General features: G+C 38.0%; 1 protein-coding gene across 2 annotated transcripts in view; it reads right to left on the reverse strand.

The window, feature by feature from the left end:
- The window catches only part of WDR33 (WD repeat domain 33), a 77773-nt gene that overhangs the window by 14867 nt on the left and 41947 nt on the right, over nucleotides 1–20959 (reverse strand). The window contains exons 8-14 of one of the 2 annotated variants that reach the window (XM_020787496.3): nucleotides 13594–13720; nucleotides 11472–11626; nucleotides 8220–8298; nucleotides 7651–7761; nucleotides 6049–6143; nucleotides 5001–5087; nucleotides 300–439 (exon numbers count right to left, since the gene is read on the reverse strand). In XM_020787496.3, the coding sequence (XP_020643155.1) occupies nucleotides 300–439; nucleotides 5001–5087; nucleotides 6049–6143; nucleotides 7651–7761; nucleotides 8220–8298; nucleotides 11472–11626; nucleotides 13594–13720 (794 nt within the window). Of the gene's footprint in view, nucleotides 1–299; nucleotides 440–5000; nucleotides 5088–6048; nucleotides 6144–7650; nucleotides 7762–8219; nucleotides 8299–11471; nucleotides 11627–13593; nucleotides 13721–13856; nucleotides 15899–20959 lie in introns of those variants that run through there. The other variant, XM_072995767.2, reaches the window with a different exon arrangement.

Genomic DNA, 20959 nt, shown 5'->3' on the forward strand with positions numbered 1-20959 from the left:
TGCCTTGAGTCTCAGCCAAAGTCCTCCTTCAAAACTGAAACGGTGGGAAAATCTTTTACAAAATTAAAACTAAAATCTGTGAGCCCATGAGAAGCCAAATCAATTCGAGACTGCTAGATGACAATTGGACAAGACTTAGCTGATTTGGCTGGAATGTGGAACCAATAAAATATCTGGCATGGAATGTGCCTCTCTGCAAAATGTGGCACATTGCAATACCCTCTGCAATATGTAACACTGGCAGGCAATTTGACTGTTGTGCATAACAAAGAAACAAAACATCATATGCAGTGACTAACCTGTTGGAACTGAGCTGGGATTGGTTTTGCATAGGGAACTTTTTTTTGTGGCACTTTCTTTTGGTCCTTTTGCATCACCTCCTCCATTCCCCAGTCCAGTCCTGGAATTGTCATTTCAATTTCATTTGCCTCATCTTTCCCTTTAAGAAGAAGGTTAGAACAGTAAATATCCTGCAGTATGAGGAATGAATTGTGTTATTATAACATCTCTTGAACATCTATATGGACCTGCTTGCTGAGGTCATTCAGTGATATGGAGTGGTTTGTCATTCGTATGTTGAAGCTACCCAGATCAATTTTATTGTGTTGTCTGAATCAGGTGATGCTGTGAAGGTGAAGAACTATTGTCTCGACTTGGAAACAGGATGAGTGAAAACCAATAAACCGAGTCCTCACAAGATTGAGGATCTGTGGGTGGATGATTTCTGGATCTGCAAAACTCATGTTCCCCTTGTTTTTAAAGGGTTGTACGCTCTTTGAGTGCTCAGGTACACAGTCTGTTGTCTTTGATGAGTGCTCAGGTACACAGCACTGTTACCATACTAGCCTAGGTGCGTTTTACAGATTTATGTGGGCTTCACCCTTTTCTGGATAGGGACACAGGAATACCCTTGACATTGTGCTCCCATGGTCTACCAGTATAAAGATAGATTACCGCAATATGTTGGGGCTGGCGCTGACCCTGAAAATAGCTTTGACGCTTCTACTTATGTGGAATCTAGCAACCTAAAATTCTGAACAGCTTACCTAGATCTATCCATGTCATGTCAATTCTTAAGGAACTAATTACAGTAGTGCCTCGATTTACGAACTTAATCCGTTCCAGAAGATGGTTGTAACTTGAAATGGACATACGTCAAAGCACCATTTCTCATAGGAATGCATTGAAACATGATTAATCCGTTCCAGCCAGAAAAAAATCACCAAATAATAATTTTTTAAAATAAATAAATAAATAAAAACAAACATCACTGCAAGACCCGTCGGAAATGCGATCAATCTGTTCTGTCCGAAGGGAGAAAAAAAACCCCAAAGCAAACAAACAAGCAAAAAAAGCAAACAAACCCTGCAAGACCCATTGGAAATGGGGGAAAAAACCCAAAAAAGCAAACAAACCCTGCAAGACCCATCGGAAATGTAACCCCCCCAAAAAAATAAAGACCCAAGACCCATCCCAGCACAGAAATATAACCCCCCAGCCCAAAACCAGGCTGCAAACCCCACCCAGAACAGGCATTTTTTAAAAAGCAGAAAGCAGCACCTTACCAGGCAGTTCAAAGCCTCCTCTGAACGCACACTCTCTAACTGCTGGGAGGAAAGAGTTACAAAGAAGCAGCCTCTTTGCCACCAACAGTTAGCAGTTTGAGGTCCCCGCCTTTCTTCTGATCATAACTCGAAGCTCCAGTCGCAAATTGAAGCAAAATTTTGCGTCCGGAGCTGGTCGTAACTCTAATTGGTCGTAAATTGGGACGTTCGTAACTTAAGGCACCACTATACTCCCTATTCACTGCTGAGTCCAATTAAAGTTGCTGGTTGTCACCTTTGAAACCTAAAGGCTCCGAAGCCAAATGTCTCAGGGAACATCCCCTCATGGATCATTCTACCTATGTATAAGATCTTCAGAGACCCTTCTCTGAGTATAATTTGGGGAGAAAGACATTATGCACTTACAGAAAATATGGACTTTTCTGCAAAGGTGCCCCAAATTTCCTCTTCCTCTTTAAAAACTGTGGGTATTTTTTGCTGCTCCTGCTCATTCTAGGTTGAGCTGGAATTTTTAGCATGTATACATTACTGAAACAGCAATGTCTATGTTGGCTCAGGCATGTCTTGAGAATGGCTGGTGGTCAGATTCCAAAATATCTCCTGTATGGAGAATTAGTGCAGGGAAATCGCCCCAGAGGGAGACCACAGCTGCGCTACAAGGATATCTGCAAGCGGGATCTGAAGGCCTTAGGAATGGACCTCAAACAGATGGGAAACCTTGACATATGAGTGTTCAGCCTGGAGGCAGACGGTGCATCATGGCCTCTCCCAATTTGAAGAGACCCTTGTCCAGCAGGCTGAGGCAAAGAGGCAGTCCCAAAAGCAGCAAAATCAAGGAGCTGGACAGGGACAGATTGTATTTTTCTCCAGTGTGGAAGGGATTGTCACTCTCAAATTGGCCTTCTCAGCCATACTAGACGTTGTTCCAAGTCCTCTATTCAGAGCACGTTACCATAGTCTCTCAAGACTGAAGGATGCCTAATCTAATTTTTTGCTGAATGAATTGTTTTAATGCTTTTTATACTTGTTTCATATAACATTAAGACACTGTCCAGGAGATTACAGAGAGTTTATGTATCTAAAACAGGGGTCAGGGAACCTTTTTACCTTTTACCCCCCCCAAAAAAATTTATATATGCAACATTACTCCCTTGATTTGAAAGGAAAGAAATCATAATACAGTGGGGTCTTGACTTGAGAACTTAATCCGTATTGGAAAGCGGTTCTCAAGTCAAAAAGTTCTCAGGTCAAATCTGCATTTCCCATAGGAATGCATTGAGAACCATTTGATCCGTATCTGCTCTTTTCCGTCCATAGAAACTAATGGGAAGCTGCTATTCCGCCTTCGACCACTAGAGGGGGATATTTTGTTTCTTTTTTTCTTAGGTCAAGAAAGGTTCAGGGAAGGCAGGGAAAATACAGTCCAGGCAGTACCAGGCAGTCTGAAGACTCCCAATCCACTCTCTAAACGCTGGGAGGAGTGAGGAAGCAGACAGGCACCGTTTTCACTGGCCAACGGTTAACTGAAAGTTCACATTTTGCACTTTCCCTGCCTCCCACGTGGGTTTTTTTTCAGTTCGTAACTCAAATCTAAGTACTTAAGTCAAGTCAATATTTTCCTATGAGAGCGGTTCTTAAGTCAAAATGTTCTTAACTCGGGACGTTCTTAAGTCAAGACCCCACTGTATTATTTGAATTCAAAATCTTATTGAATCTACACAGGCTGTGTACCAAACTAGCAGGATACATCATCAGTATCAATGACTGCCATTATTTTTGCTGGAACACATTGCACACTAGTCATGGGGTGGTATAAGGAATAGTAAGGTGTGCAATGTGCGCTATTTTTTAAATCATCATCATCAATGGAAAACTCAGCAGTGGCCAGAGGATTGGAAAAGATCAGTCTATATCCCAATCCCAAAGAAGGGAAGTGCCAAAGAATGCTCCAACTACCATTACAATTGCACTCATTTCACACACTAGCAAGGTTATGTTCAAAATCCCACAAGGCAGTCTTCAGCAGTATCTGGACCGAGAACGCTCAGAAGTACAAACTGGATTTTGAAGGGGGAACTAGAGACCAAATTGCTAACATGTGCTGGATTATGGAGAAAGCTAGAGAGTTCCAGAAAAAAAAACCCTACTTCTGCTTCATTGACTATGCAAAAACCTTTGACTGTGTGGACCACAGCAAACTATGACAAGTCCTTAAAGAAATGGGAATGCCTGACCACCTTATCCATCTCCTGAGAAATCTATATGTGGGACAGGAAGCAACAGTTAGACCTGGATATGGAACAACTGATTGGTTCAAAATTGGGGAAGGAGTATGACAAGGCTGTATATTGTCCCCCTGCAGATTTAACTTATATGCAGAATACATGATGCGAACGGCTGGACTCGAGGAATCCCAAACCAGAATTAAGATTGCCAGAAGAAATAACCTCAGATATGCAGATGATACCACTCTGATGGCAGAAAGTGAGGAGGAATTAAAGAACATCTTAATGAGGGTGAAAGAGGAGAGTGCAAAAATGGTCTGAAGCTCAACATCAAAATAACTAAGATCATGGCCACTGGTTCCATCACCTCCTGGCAAATAGAAGGGGAAGATATGGAGGCAGTGACAGTTTTTACTTTCTTGGGCTCAATGATCACTGCAGATGGTGACAGCAGCCACAAAATTAAAAGACGCCTGCTTCTTGGGAGGAAAGCAATGACAAACCTCGACAGCATCTTAAAAAGCCACCCTTTTTTCCCCGCCTTAATTCAAGCCTTCTGTTTTGCTTGCCTCTTCCTTTTTTCATAGTTTTGAGTTAGTCTCTCTCTCCCCCCTCTCTCACACACACACCTACCCACCCTTCCTCCATTTTCTACATACTGTACATTTAAAAAAGCTTGATGAAGCTGTCAATCTCTCGCACCTACTTTCCCCTCGTTAACTTGATCCTTTCCCTCCTCCTGCTTGCATTCATCTCCAGTAGGAGCAGTCATCCATAAGCCCCAGATTGATTGCCCAGGGCTGCAAACCCCTAAACAATCCAGCAGGCTTATCTCCGATCTTTGAAAGAACGGATTTACAAGTGCCCTGCCGCAACTAAGGAAGTAACAGGGAGAGGTGGCTTACGATTTGAGGTTTAGCTGCAGGGGGTGGGGGGGATAGGGGGTAGCGCTCTGCTCATTACCCCCAGGATTTTCACTTTTACATCATTTGGGATAAATCACCCCTGTTCCCTGACCACTGATCTAAAAGATAAAAATAAATTCACAAAGAAAACTAGTGCCCCTTTTCTCAGCCAAACAGGACACTAAAACAAAATAGAAAGGAATGCTCTAGCACTTGTCTTCAGATATGCAATATGGTTCAGTGTCACATCCCATTATACTCAAGAGCTTGGCTCACAGAAATGTCTCTGCAACATTCTCCCTTACCCATCTGCTCTTGTTCCATGGCTAGTTTCAGTTGCTCAGGTATTCCCATCCCTGGAATCACTGCAAGACTATTAGGCTCTAGGTCATCTAGAAAGGAAAGATAAAATTGTTACCAGTAAAATATTCCACTTGATAATACTTTAATACTACTATTTACTGATGTTTAATTTTGCACAATGATAAAACCATTTACTCCTTTCAAAATGTAACCACTTAAGCAATGTAGATTTAAAGTGTATAACAGTCTGCCATCAAATTTCCTGCTAGAATAAAGCCCGAGAAAAGCACAGTTCTTCATGAGATAACTGTTACCAAGACTGTCATTGCAAGAAAGAGAAAAATATTTGGAGTTTAAAATATCAGAAACCGTAAATGAGAAACTGGTGGTCTGAATTTAAAAGGCACAAACATAGTTGTTAACAATGGCCAGTAGCCTTGTGTGGAACTCTGCCGGCGCAGCAGGAATGGCATCATCATCAGTGGCAGATTGCTTCTAATCAAAGAATTCTTTTGTTGATTTGGGGGGAGGGAGTACAACTTCATCACACTGCACATGAGCCATGCACACCATTAAAATGGAAAACACTCTCTTTAATTAGCAGCAATCTGCTGCTTCCAGTAATGATGTCATTCATGCTATGCTGGCACAGCTCCACAAGAGGATGCTGGTCACTGTGCTGAAAGAGACAGTGGAATTGAGGGAAGGGAAGCTAAGCAAAACTAAACTAAATAATTAAATTAAATCAAATTAAATTAAATCAAAAGTTCAGAAAGGACTAAGATTCAAATTCTAACTAAAATCTTTCATAATTTTCATAATCATGAAAGGCAGAGGAGTGTAGCAACCAGAGTGCTGGACTAAGACCAGGTTTAGATCTCCAGTGAGTAATAAACTTTGGACCAGTCATCAGACCCTAAACAAAATTACTTCACAAAAATGGTAGGAGGATAAAGTGTGTGTTTGGTATTTATTAGTGATTAAAAAGATATGTATAATAAACTTCTTAGTGATTAATAAGATATAAGTGCAATAAATAAACAAACATACCATATTCTACTCCATCTTCTGACATCCCTGGAAGCAGATTCAAGTTATAACGATCTCGCATTTTATCTCCAGGACGATTCCGAGTCCAAAATTTGCTGTCAAAACAGAATGAATAGATAATATTGTTTGTAGATTTACAAGCTAACTCCCAATTTCTCTGATCTAGCCATTTTAACACATTCTAACCATATGCACCTTAATTTGCAGATTTAAAAAAAGGTCATTACCAATTTTTTAATTTTCTACTGAGCCTCCTCAGGCTATGATAGTAAACAGCAAAGGTACAGTAGCCAGTGCTTTTTGTTCATACAGTTCCAAAGTACAAAGCTGTAGCTTATTTTTCACCATAAAAGGATAATTTATTTTGTATCAAGGGTCACACTGGAAAGTTATTATAAACTAGAGTGATGTAACTAACATAAATTATATGCAATTGCACTGTATTTTGAAATGGCACAAGTGAGCACACCACCAATATGTGTATTCCACATCCTAGACACTGTGATGTGTTATGAAGGTCACACAAAACTGCAGACTGAAAAATGATCCAAGTATAACTAATGTAAAGAAATAATCTAGTTCAAACTGAGGACACTTAACTGTCTTTCTTTTTAACCTCTAGAATGTTTTGGATATAATTCATGGAGGCCACGAAGAAGAGACTGTTTTTCTGTCCTATTAATTTTTTTGAGATGCTGTTGACAACATCAGTAGTTATAACACCCATAGTCTTTCGCCAATGTCATCTGCCCGATCCACAAGATCTTCCTAGGCTAGGCTCTTCTATTTAGCCATCCCAAGGGAGGTCCAAAATAAGCTGTAGCTTATTTTTCACCTCATCCGCCTTCTTCAAGGTGGCACTGATGTTATGGAATCATCACCTGGAGGAGCTACGCCTGTCTCTCTCCCTACTTTCATTTAGGAGGCAATTGAAAACACTACTTTCCAGGCAAACATTTCACAGCAACCTCGGTTGAATGTCCCACTTCCTGTTCCACTATTATTGAGAACATTTGTCTTTAGTGCCATTTGGTTTAATGCTATTTACTATTTGTGTTTTAATTTTTACTGTTCACTGTATATTTATACAGGTTTTAGCTGTTGTAAATTGCCCAGAATTTAAAAGTCACATAGCATTTGTCTTCTTTAAATCTTGAAAACATTTGATCAATATCTAACTGCAGTCTTTGTATATAGTATTATATTTCACTCTTTAAATGGTTAAGTTTTCCAGTATGCTGGATGACCAGTAGTATTATGTACCTCATATAGAAATTAATGTGCCACCTGTGCCATCTAATTTCATTTGAATTCACAATGCATTTTTTTACTCACATATGAGAAAAAGTGTCATGAGTTGTTATTTGGGCACAACTGCAGTACAAGTGTATAAGTAGAGTGCTTTGTATTAAAAATAATAAGTGCTAGCACCCGAAAATATTCCAGTCTAGCATTTTCTCCTATAAGAGTTTTTCCCCTCTAACTTTCACCCTTGAAGCTTCCTGCAGAGTGCAGGAATAAAGCAATATATAGATGGAACAAGGTCAGGATTGCCATATAAAAATGAAGTGGTCTGGGAAAATCATACTTCAGTCCAAATACCTGGTGTGATCATTTGATCCTGAGCACAAAATATGTCCTAGAGGATGCCAAGCCAAACTCCAAATCATTCCTTCATGGGCAATTTCCATGCCTCCTACTTCCTTTTCCACTCTGAAATATATAAACAGTTCTATTTAAATAAGAGCGGGAAAAAGAGATTCAGGTAACCAAGGTCTATTTGTCATTTTGCTGCTTGTGTTTTACAATGCTGCTCAATGAATGCTATATTCTCTTGTGTGTGCTGGTACCTCTTCTGTTTAATAAAAAAAACTTGGCTTACTTGTTCTCCCTCACCTCCCATCAATGACATATAAGGAGAGTAAAAAACATTTTCCTTCCATGTGGGCTAATATACAATCAAACAGAAACACTTATGATTAACAGTAAGCTGTCTACTAATTCCAAAAGGGCTACACTAACCAAAATTTTCTTATTTTCCCCCTGATATTATATGCACACTCAGAAATTATTTTGTTCCACTGAGAAATTCATTATTTCAGAAGTGATATTAGAATAGGCTAAATTTCTCACTCATCATTTCTCATTAGATGATGCATCGAAATACCTACCCAACATGCCAAAATAGCAAAGAGCCATCAGACCCTCCACTGGCAAAAAGGCCTTCATGAACAGGATGCCAGGCTACGGCTGCAATGTAAAAATGTGCAGTTACTATTACATATGTTCTTTTTACCAATAACAATATTTGCCTAAAATAATAAAGGAGAGAAAAGTAATGGGAGTTCTTTGCACAAAATAAGAATAAAAGAAGTGAGTAACACTGAATATAACTAAAATTTGGTGGGATAAGTCCTATGACTGGAATAAAGCAACTGAAATACATACTGTAAATTGTTCAAAAGGAACAGAAAAGAAGATGGAGTTGCACTATGTGTCAAGAATACATATTCTTGCACACAAAAACAGGAGGATAAACTTGGCTGTCCCAACAAGAGCATCTAGATTAAATCAATTGGGGTGAAAGATAAAAGGAACATGGTACTTGGAGTCTACTATTGACCACCTGATCAAGGAGACGACATGCACGAAACCTTTGAAAACTAAACTGAAAAGGTTTCAGAGCCACAATGTAGTAGTAATGGGTGAATTACCCTGATGTTTGTTCGGAGGCAAATTCTGTCAAACATGACCCTTCCAAGAAATTCCTGGCTTATGTTTTTGATAATTTTCTCCTACATAAAGTGGAGAAAGAAGCTAGAGCAGTGATTCCCAATCTTGGGTAACCTAGGTGTTCTTGGACTGCAATTCCCAAAAGCCAGGGTTTCTGGGAGTTGCAGTCCAAGAACATCTGGGTTACCCAAAGTTGGAAACCACTGAACTAGACGAGTAGCTATTCTTGATTTGAATATAATCTATAAGGATAACTTGCTGAATGAAGTGGCAGCAAGGGGAACTCTGGAGGAAAGTAACCATGTTCTACTTGAATTCTCAGTTCCAAAGGAAAAAATAAATGAGTGCAACCACATGTGTGTACTGGCTTTTAGGAAAGCCAATTTTAATAAACTCAGATAAGAAAACTCTCATGACAGGAAATCCTAACAAGAACAGGAGTCCAAGATAGTTCAGGTTTTTTAAAAAAAAAGAAATTGTAAAAACACAATTACAAACAATTTCAACATTAAAAAAAGGTAGAGGTTAGCAAAAAGGCCAATCTGGCTTTACAAAAAGTTCAGAGGAACTGGAAACCAAAAAGAACATATACTGGAACTGGAAGGAAAGTCTGGCCACAAAGGAAAAGTACAGACAGACAGCAAAAATTATAGTTAGGATGAAAAAAGCTGAGAATGACCTGAGTTTAGAAAGATATGGTAAAACTAACAAAAGAGCATTCTTCAGGTAATAGTGGCTCCGCTACCCAGTGAGGATGGCAAAATTATAAAAGATGACAAAGAAAAGGCAGAAGTACTAAATTCATACTTTAGCTTGGTTTTCTCCCCAAAGAGAGCTAATGACTCTCCTGGCAAATGTGAAGTACAAGTGAAGGGGACAAGATTGCAGCTTAAGACTGATAGACAAATATTCAAGGAACATTTAATTACTTTGAACAAGTTCAAGTCACTAATGAACTCCATCCATAATCTGCTCCAGAATTTTCCCTGGGATCGATGTTAGGCTGACTGTCCTCTAGTTCCCAGGTTCTTCCTTTTTGCTAATTTGGAAGACGGAGACAATCATCTTCAATAATCTGGCACTTCACCAAACCCCCAAAATTCAAGAAAATAATCTAGAGTGGTTCTGAGTTCTCCAGGCAGTTCCTTCAGTACTCTGGGATGCAGTTCATTAGAGACTTTAACTATATATACCCTGTTTCCCAAAATAAGCCCTAACCTGAAAATAAGCCTTAGTATGATTTTTCAGGATGGTCCTAATATAAGCCCTACCCCCAAAATAAGCCCTAGTTAAGTGAAACCCCGCCCTCCACCATTGTGCAGCATTGTGCAGCAACCAGAAGATGACATGACCGTAAAATAAAACATGACCGTAAAATAAAACATCCCCTGAAAATAAGCCCTAATGCGTTTTTGGAGCAAAAATTAATGTAAGACCCTGTCTTCTTTTTGGGAAAACACAGTAGTTAAGGTCTCTCTCTATATATATATATTTGAAGATGGCAACTGAAAACATAAGATGAGGGCGACAAACATAAGATTCAAAGCATAAGGTACAAAAAAGACCCTAGACAAATGACAAGTTTCCACAGCAGCGGCTATTGAACGGGACATGCAGTGAAGGTGTCTCCCTAACAGTCTTTTTGCTTTGAACTTTAGAATATTCTGACAAATTTTGCACAGGTGCAGAAACACCCACATATGTGATTCACAGAGACTACAATGAAGAAACCAAATGCAGTTACAAGAATAGGGACATTGGCTCAGCAATACTACATTCAAGAAGGATTTTGTAATTTTTGTAGATCATACGATGAATATGAGCCAACTGTGTGATGTGGCTGTAAAAAAGGCAAATGCATTAACAGAAGTATAATCTCCAGAACCCATGAAGTATTATTTCCTCTCTATTTGGCACTGGTTAGGTTTCATCTTGAGTACCATGCTTTGTTCATGCAGAGCATGGAAGAGTGCCAATGAGCAGAAAAAGGAATAATACCAGGGAAGAGTCTTGAGTTGCCACAGTGACATACGGAATCACTGGAAAGATAGAGAATTCAGTGTCTAATTAGGTTATATGTTTAATACACTTTTAGAAGCATGGCTCTTTTAGTGACAAAAGAGGTCTATCTGTCATAGCATGCACTTTTTCTCAATCAAATACATTGCATTGCTGTGTTTTGTTTTGTGCCTGTCACAGGAAAAGTAAGCAAAAGCTTACTTTGCAAATCTAATTGCTGATGCACCCATGTCTGAAATAAATCTGCTACAAAAAGAAAAATGTGTTGATCACAGAATATTAATTCTCTTTAATGTCCAGTTTGTTGAGGTCTGCTTGAAAGCAGACTGGAAGATAGCAGAAAACATAAAGAAATTAAAGAGGAGAGTTCAAAGCAATTATCAAGTTTAAGTACTTAATGCAATTTAAAGACGTAACAACATCAAGTAGTTGTATTTGACAAGGTCCCTCCATGTTGTTAGTTAAATATCTTAACTGCTTTTATGCTACTCAAATGTAAAATGAATTCAAATATAGAGACGTCAGTTACATTTTACATGTACTGCTGATCAGCAAAACTGGAGTGACAGAATCACACCTGCTGGCTCAAGTTAGAAAAACTAACTGCCACAAGAATTATGAATACCCCAACCTTAAACTACGAAACATCTAACCCAGAAGACATTTTTAACCTGTGGCCTCCTTTTTATGACCCCTGAAGACTTGAAGCTCTTCTTTCAGATTTCGGATGTCAAAGAGTTTGCAGAGGTGATCACGAGATGCTGTAAGCAACCAATTGCCATTTAGGTTCAGTTTGACTTCCATCACTGTGTTTTTATGAGCATGTCTGGAAGAAATCATTACGATTAACTGTACAAATTGAAACACACAAGCAATTAAACCAAAGCAAAAGACTTTCCAAAATTGCATAGGTACTTTAAATTATCTCAGTCCTAAATCCTGCTGGTGATTCACATGTTTCAAGTTAAATTGTGTAATTCATCATACTGAATTGTTGCTAATTAATGAGGTGCCATACACTACTAGGTGTGTGACTGTTACATAACTGGGTCTGGGCCTTGTAATACAACAGCAGCTTGTTAGTCAGCAATTTTCAGCAGTGAGTTATTCAATTTGACATGCATATCACCAACAGGATTCTGTCAGAAGTCTAAAGAAACAGTGCAATTTTTTTTGGCAAACTATTCTTCATATTAGCATCGAAACAAGGAAACAAGCATGGATCCCTCTTCCCCTGCTTCAAATAAGATACAAAGTTACCTTCTTTGAAACAGAAAAGTGGGATACAAAATGTTCCATAAAAAATAATTTACTGAAGCCAGTGTTCTAATACAGAGGCTATTTTAAGCACCCCACAATCTTCTTCCCACAGAACCAGAAAAGGGAAAGTGGAGAAAGAGCTGGAGAGAAATCTTTACTTCATCCTATGGGACAAACTGTGTTCTGGGAACTGTCATTAGCTCTTCTATCTTTAAAACATTTTTAAAAATCCAGGCACGTGTGAGATGAGAGCCAGTGTGGTATGGCAAATAGTGTGCAATACAAAAACTCAAGAGATGTGGGTTCAAATCCCAGCTCAGCTGTGAAAACTCACAGGGATAGGGGGAGGGAGTTTTGGTAATGTCAAACAAGACCAAATGTCTATGATCCACTGTTCAGTTCCCACAGTGGCCATCTTGATGCTTTTGGCAATAAGTTAACAACCCTCTTTGTCTGAATCCAGCAGCTTTCTGCCTCTGATTCTAGAGGTATCAAATAGTTGTTACATCTAACAGCCGCTGGTAGATGTAGACACCATGAAATTGGCTAATCACATTTTATCTATTTAAAGTAAGCGTATCATCACATCCTGTGGCACCAGATTCTGCAAGTTAATTATCCAGTGTGTACAGAACTGTCTTTCTTTTGCACTCCAATTCAACTTCACTGTGTCACTAAGAATCCTAGTATAAGGAAACAAAGAGAAATCTATTTTTGCATTCATATTTTTACAAACCATTATAATTATTCATCATTTGGAAAGCAAAGGCCAGATCTCCATTGGCAATCCTAACTACAGTAGATCAATTCAACCTTCTATAGAATGAATTGATTTACGTGGTCTACTCTGGTTGGGACTAACAGTAAGATTTTCGTCTAAATAACTAAAAAGCTCCACTACACCACACTGCTCAGAGGCAGTGTGATGTAGTGGAGAGAGTATCAGGCTAGAACTCAGGAGTCTTGGGTTCAAATCTTTGTTTGACCATGGAAATCTGCACTGGAGAGTGGCAATAGCAAATGACTCACGGAATGTTTCACATATTTTGAAAGCTGTATTAGAGTTGCCAGAAATCAAAAGTGATTTGACAGCACATAACACTCTCAATCAAATGGTCCCAAATCTTTTTCCCTCTTTGTTTTATCTCTTCTAATTTTGATTGCCCTTTTACGTCTAACTAAACATTGCTATTTTTGGAAAGTTAACCACACACAGTGGCCAGAATCCTGAGGATTTATGCCTGTGTAATTGTATAAATTGTGGAGGTGAAATGCTACTAATTAATGTGTTGCTGCTCCCACTTCTGGATGTATGACAGGTGCATGACTTAATACACAACAAAGAATGTGAGCAGTACTTGTTAGTTAGTGGCAATTCACCACTATGTTTTATGCAATTACATGAATGTGGGTATAAGTCCCCAATGTGGTTCTGGCCAGTTACAAATTCAGTAAAGAGCAATAGTCTAACCCAGTAGTTAATCAATCAATCCCCAGATATTCAAAGCACAAAAATAGAGCCCAGACACTTACAGTGTAGCTAGACTCTGGCCAGTCTTTGGATCCCAGAATTTGATTGGCTGTTGACTATCTTTACTTCCAGAAACCACCAACCCCTTTGTCGGATGCCAGTCAACACATTTGACATCAGCACCATGGCCTGTTGAAAGTACAAAAGTCCTGTTTCAGAGACTACATAGAAAATAAAATAGTAATGAAAATCTAACCAGACTATGAAGTTCTGGAACAAACTCAGCAGAGTTGCTGAAACACTGAAAAAGATCAACCAAGTGTGTCTTGACTGCCCTTAAATATTTTATGTCTTAAAAGGTGGTTGCTTTTATTGAAGAACATAACATTTCATAAAATGTGGAACGCCTCCCCCCACAAATCTTTTTGAAGGTTTCTGTTTTTTTAATTACAGCAATATTGTAATTTATAAGGGATCACATGCAAATGTATGGTCAAAAATAATTTGGAGCAGGAATTTATATTAACAGTTGCCAGTTGCCACAATAGTTAAGTTATTAACAGAAAGTTATTCATGTTCCAGTTCCAATAAAGAAATTAAATGTACATGAGTTTCTTTATATGTAGACATCAATAATACAGACAAAATGTTTTACAATGATGGCAGAGAAGAAATTAGTGCAATATTACATAACCTCTCATTAAAAACATATCATTTTAAAAAGTTAACTATATTTTAATTACTTTAATTAAAATGTTATACTGTGTCTTCAAAAATGTGAGAATTCAACACATGATAACCTGCATATGGTTCAACAGCAATATCTGCATTTTTATTTTTATTTAATATTAATTTCACAGTATTTTAGAAAGATATAACACATACAAATAACCCATGTATTTGCTAAGGACAGTTGAATTCCAAACAAAAATGTATAATGGACAATTCTTCAACAACAGTTACTTCTTCAAAAAATCCTGTAAATTTTATTCTGATAATCTTTTCTTAGAAATGTTCCAGAAATCCAAATGATTAAAAAAAGCATATGGCACTAAAACAGTGAATTGCCATTTAAGAGTGATTTTTAAAATGTATCAACTACAAAAAGCTACTATTTCAAGTTGATTTCTTTTGCTGTCTCATTTTGAGGGACTATGTAATCTGAACTTGGCAATAAACATACAACGCTACAGTATATGCCATACACTAGTAAGAATGACCAACATGGAGATGACTATATTATACTCCTGGAAAAGACATCTACTTTGTTAAATATCTGGATCCAGTATCTATTTTTTTATGTGCAGAGAAAATGATAACACAGCTTCTTTCCCTGTTTATTACAAATAATTATTAGTGGCGATAGTGCCAAACACTATTTGAGTGATGAACTTTATACACAGTACAATCCATGGGGATCTTGGTTTTCAAAAGTTTTGTTCCAAACTTTAAATGCATGTAACCCAACCAATCTACTAGTAGCATTCAGCATGCAAGATACAGTAGTTAAGAATTTACCTCGAAAGTTTAGATCTGTGATTAATAATTTTACTTTATTAGCTATTGACCAGATTCCTTACTTTGAATTTACATGAGCATAAGCAACATGGTGCATGACTAGAAATGTGAACAGCAATTCATTAGTGGCAACTCACCACTGCAATTTACACACTTATACCTATGCCAGTGTAACTCCATAATAGGATTCTGGCCACTGCATTTAAAACACACACACACAAAACTCTAATTGGTGGTCTGGAAACAACTTCTGTTGACTACTGGTGATCAGTGATTAGTTGTTTAGAAGTTCCATAATGCAAACTCATTCATACTTAATTAAATGTGGTAAATACAAACATACAGTAGCTTGATTCCATCTTAAATTGCCGAAGTCACTCATCTTGCTCTGTATGTCATCTTCTCCACAGAAAACACAGGTAAAATTGGTGAACATGTTTGGAAACTTCAGCAGATCTAAAACACTGCAAATTGTTAACTAGGGCTGGTTACATGGATCACATAATCCCAATGTCAGAGCAGCTCCATTGGCTACCCATCTGTTTCTGGGCACAATTCAAAGTGCTGGGTTTAACCTATAAAGCCCAAAATGGTTTGGGCCCAAGCTAGCTAAAAGACTGCATCTCCCCTCTATGAGCCTGCCTGGGAACTGAGATCATCAAGGGAGGCCTTCCTCTCAGTCCTACCATTCTCACAGGCACCTTGGTAGGGACATGGGAGAGAGCCTTCTCTGTTGCTGCTCCCAGACTCTGGAACTCCCTCCCATGGGGAGCCAGGTTGTCTCCATCTTTGTTGTCCTTCTGGAAGGTGAATACCTTGCAGGCAGGTTTTCCTTTAGAGACTGGCTGTCTAAGATTTAAAAATAGGACATTTTGTATTTCTGTTCTTTTTAAATTTATTGAAATAATGTTTTTATCAAATATTTTAAATATGTTTATATAATTAATTTAAAATATTTGTGTAACTTAAGTGTTTAGCTTTTAAATACTGCCTTTTTAATAATGTAAAGTGCCTTGAGTCATTTTTTAGGAAAAAGGTAGGGAAAATGTATAATAAATAAATAAATAAATAAACAAACAAACAAATAAATTTCATGATCCATAGTTAATGCTTCTGTTTTTGGTTGCAATTACAAAATTTAGGATTTGTCAGGGTATCAAAAAGAAAGGTTAAAAGCTGAACTCCTATGGCTTTTAAAAGCCTTTGTTCCAGGGCCACAGAACTGCTGGGATCTCCTTTTCCAAGGACAGTAAGAGGTCTCCATTTAGTTGAATATGAAAGTAAGATGTTATAAGCAGCTACTGTGCTACCTTTTTGGAAATAATGATCTTGAGTATGTTATAACTTTTAAGTGGCATAATATAGTTGTTTTAGTGTAAGGAGTAAAGTTTAGTCATTACTGCTAAAATGCTGGTTACTGCTTGTAGGGTGGGTGGGGGAGGATTTAAGCAGCATATTGTTTTAAAGAAATATTATTCTAACCTCTGGCATTTAGAGAAAGAGATCTGACTTTAAATCCCCCCCCCCCAAAAAACATCCAGAGTTTAACTTTCTGATTTAAAAACTCTTATGTTGTGCATCTAAGATGAATGGATCAGTGGATTAGGTGAAGTATGATTTCTGGCAGAACCTAACATCCTCCACTCATTTTGCCTCCATTATGGGGATGGTTATGGGCTCCTAATAGTTGCAAACAGTGGAAGATGGTTGAAGAAGTAAGTTGCCCACCCCTACAAGGCAGAAAAAAGGGCAGTGCTGCTCCTCTCCTACTTCTATCCTCTACACAAGTCCAGCAGTTCACCTGTCTTTAGATGTACAGTGCATGTTCAAACTGCTGCACCAAGTTCCTGAAAATACACACATGGATCAGGTTTATAGCAGCAGATTTTATCTCCTTAAAATAAAGCTAATGATATTAAATGCTGTATTAATACAGTATACCTTGTTCCCTGCATTACATGGATAGTGATGAACATTCAGAGTTCACATTTTGTTAGATTTTCTAATTCAGTATGATCACTGGGACAACTTAATGTGTACAACCCCACTGAATGTCTTGAATTGTGTCTTCAACACCCTGCTTATGGAATGAGGTGCAATACTTACTAATTGCATTATGTGTGATGGGATGTCTATGGAAAGCACTGGATGGACTAGGTGTGATCTGAATTATGGCTGCAACTTTTCAAATCTGTAGGGCACCTCCACCCCACCCATCTCCCTCTTAGGGAAGGAAAAACCCATGATTTCCAATTATTTTCTTATAGACCACCCCTAAAAAGAAGATTTTATTAAGCTTTAATTTGAAGAATCAAATTCTAAAATATTTCAGTCAATAGAATGAAACTTCTTGGCAACAGCACTGATTTCAGGAGCATGACTGAAGTGTAAACAACAGAAATTTCTGCAATATGTTTAGATCAAGCACTCAAGAATCTACAAATTTTCTAAAATTTGGGGGAGCTGAAGAATCTAACAGCAAGAATTTTCTCTCAACATTTAAAAAAAATTAAGGAACAATTGTACCTTTATCTAAATTCTTACTCATTCAGAAAAACCACAAGTCTTATAGCATCTCTAAGACTAATTAATGTTATTTTTCAGAATGTTTCATATATATGAACACATTTCTTCAGATGAAAGAAATTAGCCTGGACACACAAAAGCTTATGAAAGATAAAAGTAGTCATAAAGGTGTTACAAAACACCTGATTTCTCTTGGTGTGACATTCTTTAGCATAAGTTGCATTTAGAGTAGGCCCATTTGAATCAATAACTTAAGAGAGGAGTTGACTCACTAAAGCCCTGATGATTCAATGGGCCTACTCCACTGCAATTTACTACACCAGGCAACAGGCTTTTGGCCAATGTTTAAAAACATGTTTCAATTATCAGGGTCAAATACTGTTAAGAATTCGAAACCAGTAATCCAGGCTATTGAAACTAGGTTGATTCCTCCTGTTGATAAAAGTGTCCAAAGTAGTGTTTTACATCCTGGCTCAGGTATGTACACTACACTTACTAGGTGCTATTACTGAGCAAGAACTGAGGTGGGGTAAGGAATAGAGGAGAGGACTCCATGCACAGATAGAGTGTAGTATGATGTAGATGCTATAATACAGCATTTGTACATTCACAGTGTGTAGATATTGTACAAATACAGTATCTGCACAAATGGAAACTTTGAAAGCTCCTGCCTCCAAAGATCACGAGTAGCATCATGAAAATGTGGCACAACAACATCTGCTCTGTGCAAACTGTGTCTTGCCTCCAGTCTCAGACAGTTTTAAACTGACAACCAGGAAATAAACCATCTCCACCTGGCTATACCACAAATGTTCTTATTACGACCAGTTGATGTTTAACAGCCCTGAGAGATTAGATACTGCTGTATTTAAGATTCTGTGATGGCATTAGACTAACACTGTACAAGAACTGTATATTTTCCATTCTGAATTCTTTACAGTACTGTATATGGGATTCATTGCTCAAATTGTTTCATATGACCAGCAAGTTTTATATATAAGTTTTCTGAATAACAGCCAACCTTGTCACAAAGGTTTGTTATGTAGCTTGTGATATGACATGGGATGCAGCCCACCACTTAAAAGAAAAATAGCCAAAATTAGTTTTGCACTTTTGGATATCTCTACATTCTTTGTATCATAACCTGCAGTATTATTGTCTTGTGCCTGATAACATAGCCGAGGAGTACTTATCAAAAGAATAGATTCCAATTCACAATGACTATCAATTAATTTCAGATCACAGGGAACATTTAAAAGCATCAGCTGCCCCAGTAGTTTCCACTGACTTTAGCAAGGAAGATCTGCAATGAGAAGCTTTTGTTATGACTATGTGAATAGACTTTCCTTTACTTTGAGAAAAATATTTTTTCGGACTGCTTCTATTGCAAATGTTTAGTATTTTGGTTCTGTATTAACTCCTTGGAACCTTACTGATTGCATGCTTACACAGATATGTATTTCTTCCTAAGCAAAGCAATAGAACATGATAGTCCAGAATGATGTTAATGGCTGTGTACATGTATGTGGGTAAACCTGAACTTTGAGTTATAAGGGATAAGTTAAAAGTTGAAGACAAATGGCACAAAAAGTTGAGATTTCCAACACTTACTATATAAAATGCATTAGTGGTACACTGAGATTTCCAACACTTACTATATAAAATCAATTAGTGGTATCAAAATGGTGGTCTAAATCACCCTTGCCAGCACTGAGTGACAGCAATAATCTAAATCTTATATTATTTATGTACACTTCATGTTTTTATTTTATATGAACCACCTCCTCCCAAAATTGAACTTATGGAGGCTAACAATGAAGTAAATAAAACTGCAATTAAAAAAGACATAGATTCTGAAAGTCTCTAGTGAACCATATGGACTCCAGTCCTAGCAGGTATGTGAAAACAGATGTGTGCAAACCAGAATAAGGGTGTGGTTACACAGTGTAATACTCCTATTTTTGCATTTGGTTTAGTATACAGTACTTGAAATTGATTTAAAATTTCTGACTACATGATATATAACTAAGTGTGCTTCTGACTGAAAACTGAGTTGTTTTAAACAGCCTTGATAGTGAATGTGATTTATGTTGAATAGTTTTAGACATGTGAACTCCTGTAAATAGCGTCTGTGAGGTTTGCCGAAATGAGTGTCAAGTCCAATGAGTTTTGGACTGTAGGATACTCTACAGGCCAGATTCTTCCTTTTTTCCACTTCTATTTTAGTTTTAATCTAGTGCTATGTCAGTTCAATATTTAAAAACTGCAGGAGACTGGGAATACTGTCACTTTCCCGGCCTATGTGTTGTTGCAGGGAAAGCCCAGAGATACCCACCTGACATGCCAGAATGACAGGGAGCTAGGGTTGGGTGGGAAGGGAGAGCAACAGCAGGGACTGGTGCCAAACTAGATCACATTTGCCTGGCATGGAACCAATGAGGCAATTGTGAGACTGCTGCAGCATGTGAAATATGTGGCATATTTATTTACAATAACAAACGTAAACTCTTGGGTGCATTTTCTAGGCAAAGGAGGAGCTTTACTGTTTCCAGCCAACCAGCCCTTTTTGCTGCTTGATCTCATAGACCAAATACAGCCCTTGATTCTGCTGCCGCCACCCCTGTGAGTAACTAAGCATCTGCACATCCTGGAACAAAAACCGCACAAAGTTAACTTGATTTATAAAACCCTGATCCAGTTGCCCATTTATTTCAATAGTGTAACTGCAGCCTAACTCCTTGAAGAATAAAACTGTATAGAGAAAAAAAAATCCAAAGATCATATGCTAGATTGGCTGTAGCTTTCCTATGATCACAATTCCACTTATGGGATGCTCCTCTGGGGAGAGAAGGGACAATGTCTTAAAATATTTCTCCTTGCCCCTGCAACTGTCACTTGCATCTTCTCTGTTCTGAAGAGTACTGCAAATCTTGACAGCAGTATTTAGGAATATGTAAAGGATCTTGGGGACAAATAGGAACTGGCAAAATCACCTTCCCCCCTTCTTCTGCTGGGAGTCTCTGCTGAACTGAAGCCCCTTCAACAAACAGAAGGATCTCTACCATCCATGAAAGGTTATCTTCACATTGGACCTGATGTTTTCCACTTTCACTAAAATTTCAAAACATAGAACTAGTTTAACCTAAGCTTCACAGAACCATGCAATATGGTTAAGAACCTTTAAGGGCACGATCCTTTTGAATGTTTGTTTTTACTGAAAATAAAATTTTAATGAACATCAAATACAGAATGTGTTTTTGGACAATTCTGCGCACACAAAACAATGGCTAAAATTTTACTGCTGGGCTATTGTAAATGGTGTAACTTTTAACAGAACTTTTGCTGCATTACAAAGTTAAAAAAATCAGTACAGACATTGTTGCA

This window comes from Pogona vitticeps, chromosome 3 (assembly GCF_051106095.1).
Source record: "Pogona vitticeps strain Pit_001003342236 chromosome 3, PviZW2.1, whole genome shotgun sequence".
Lineage (NCBI taxonomy): Eukaryota > Metazoa > Chordata > Lepidosauria > Squamata > Agamidae > Pogona > Pogona vitticeps.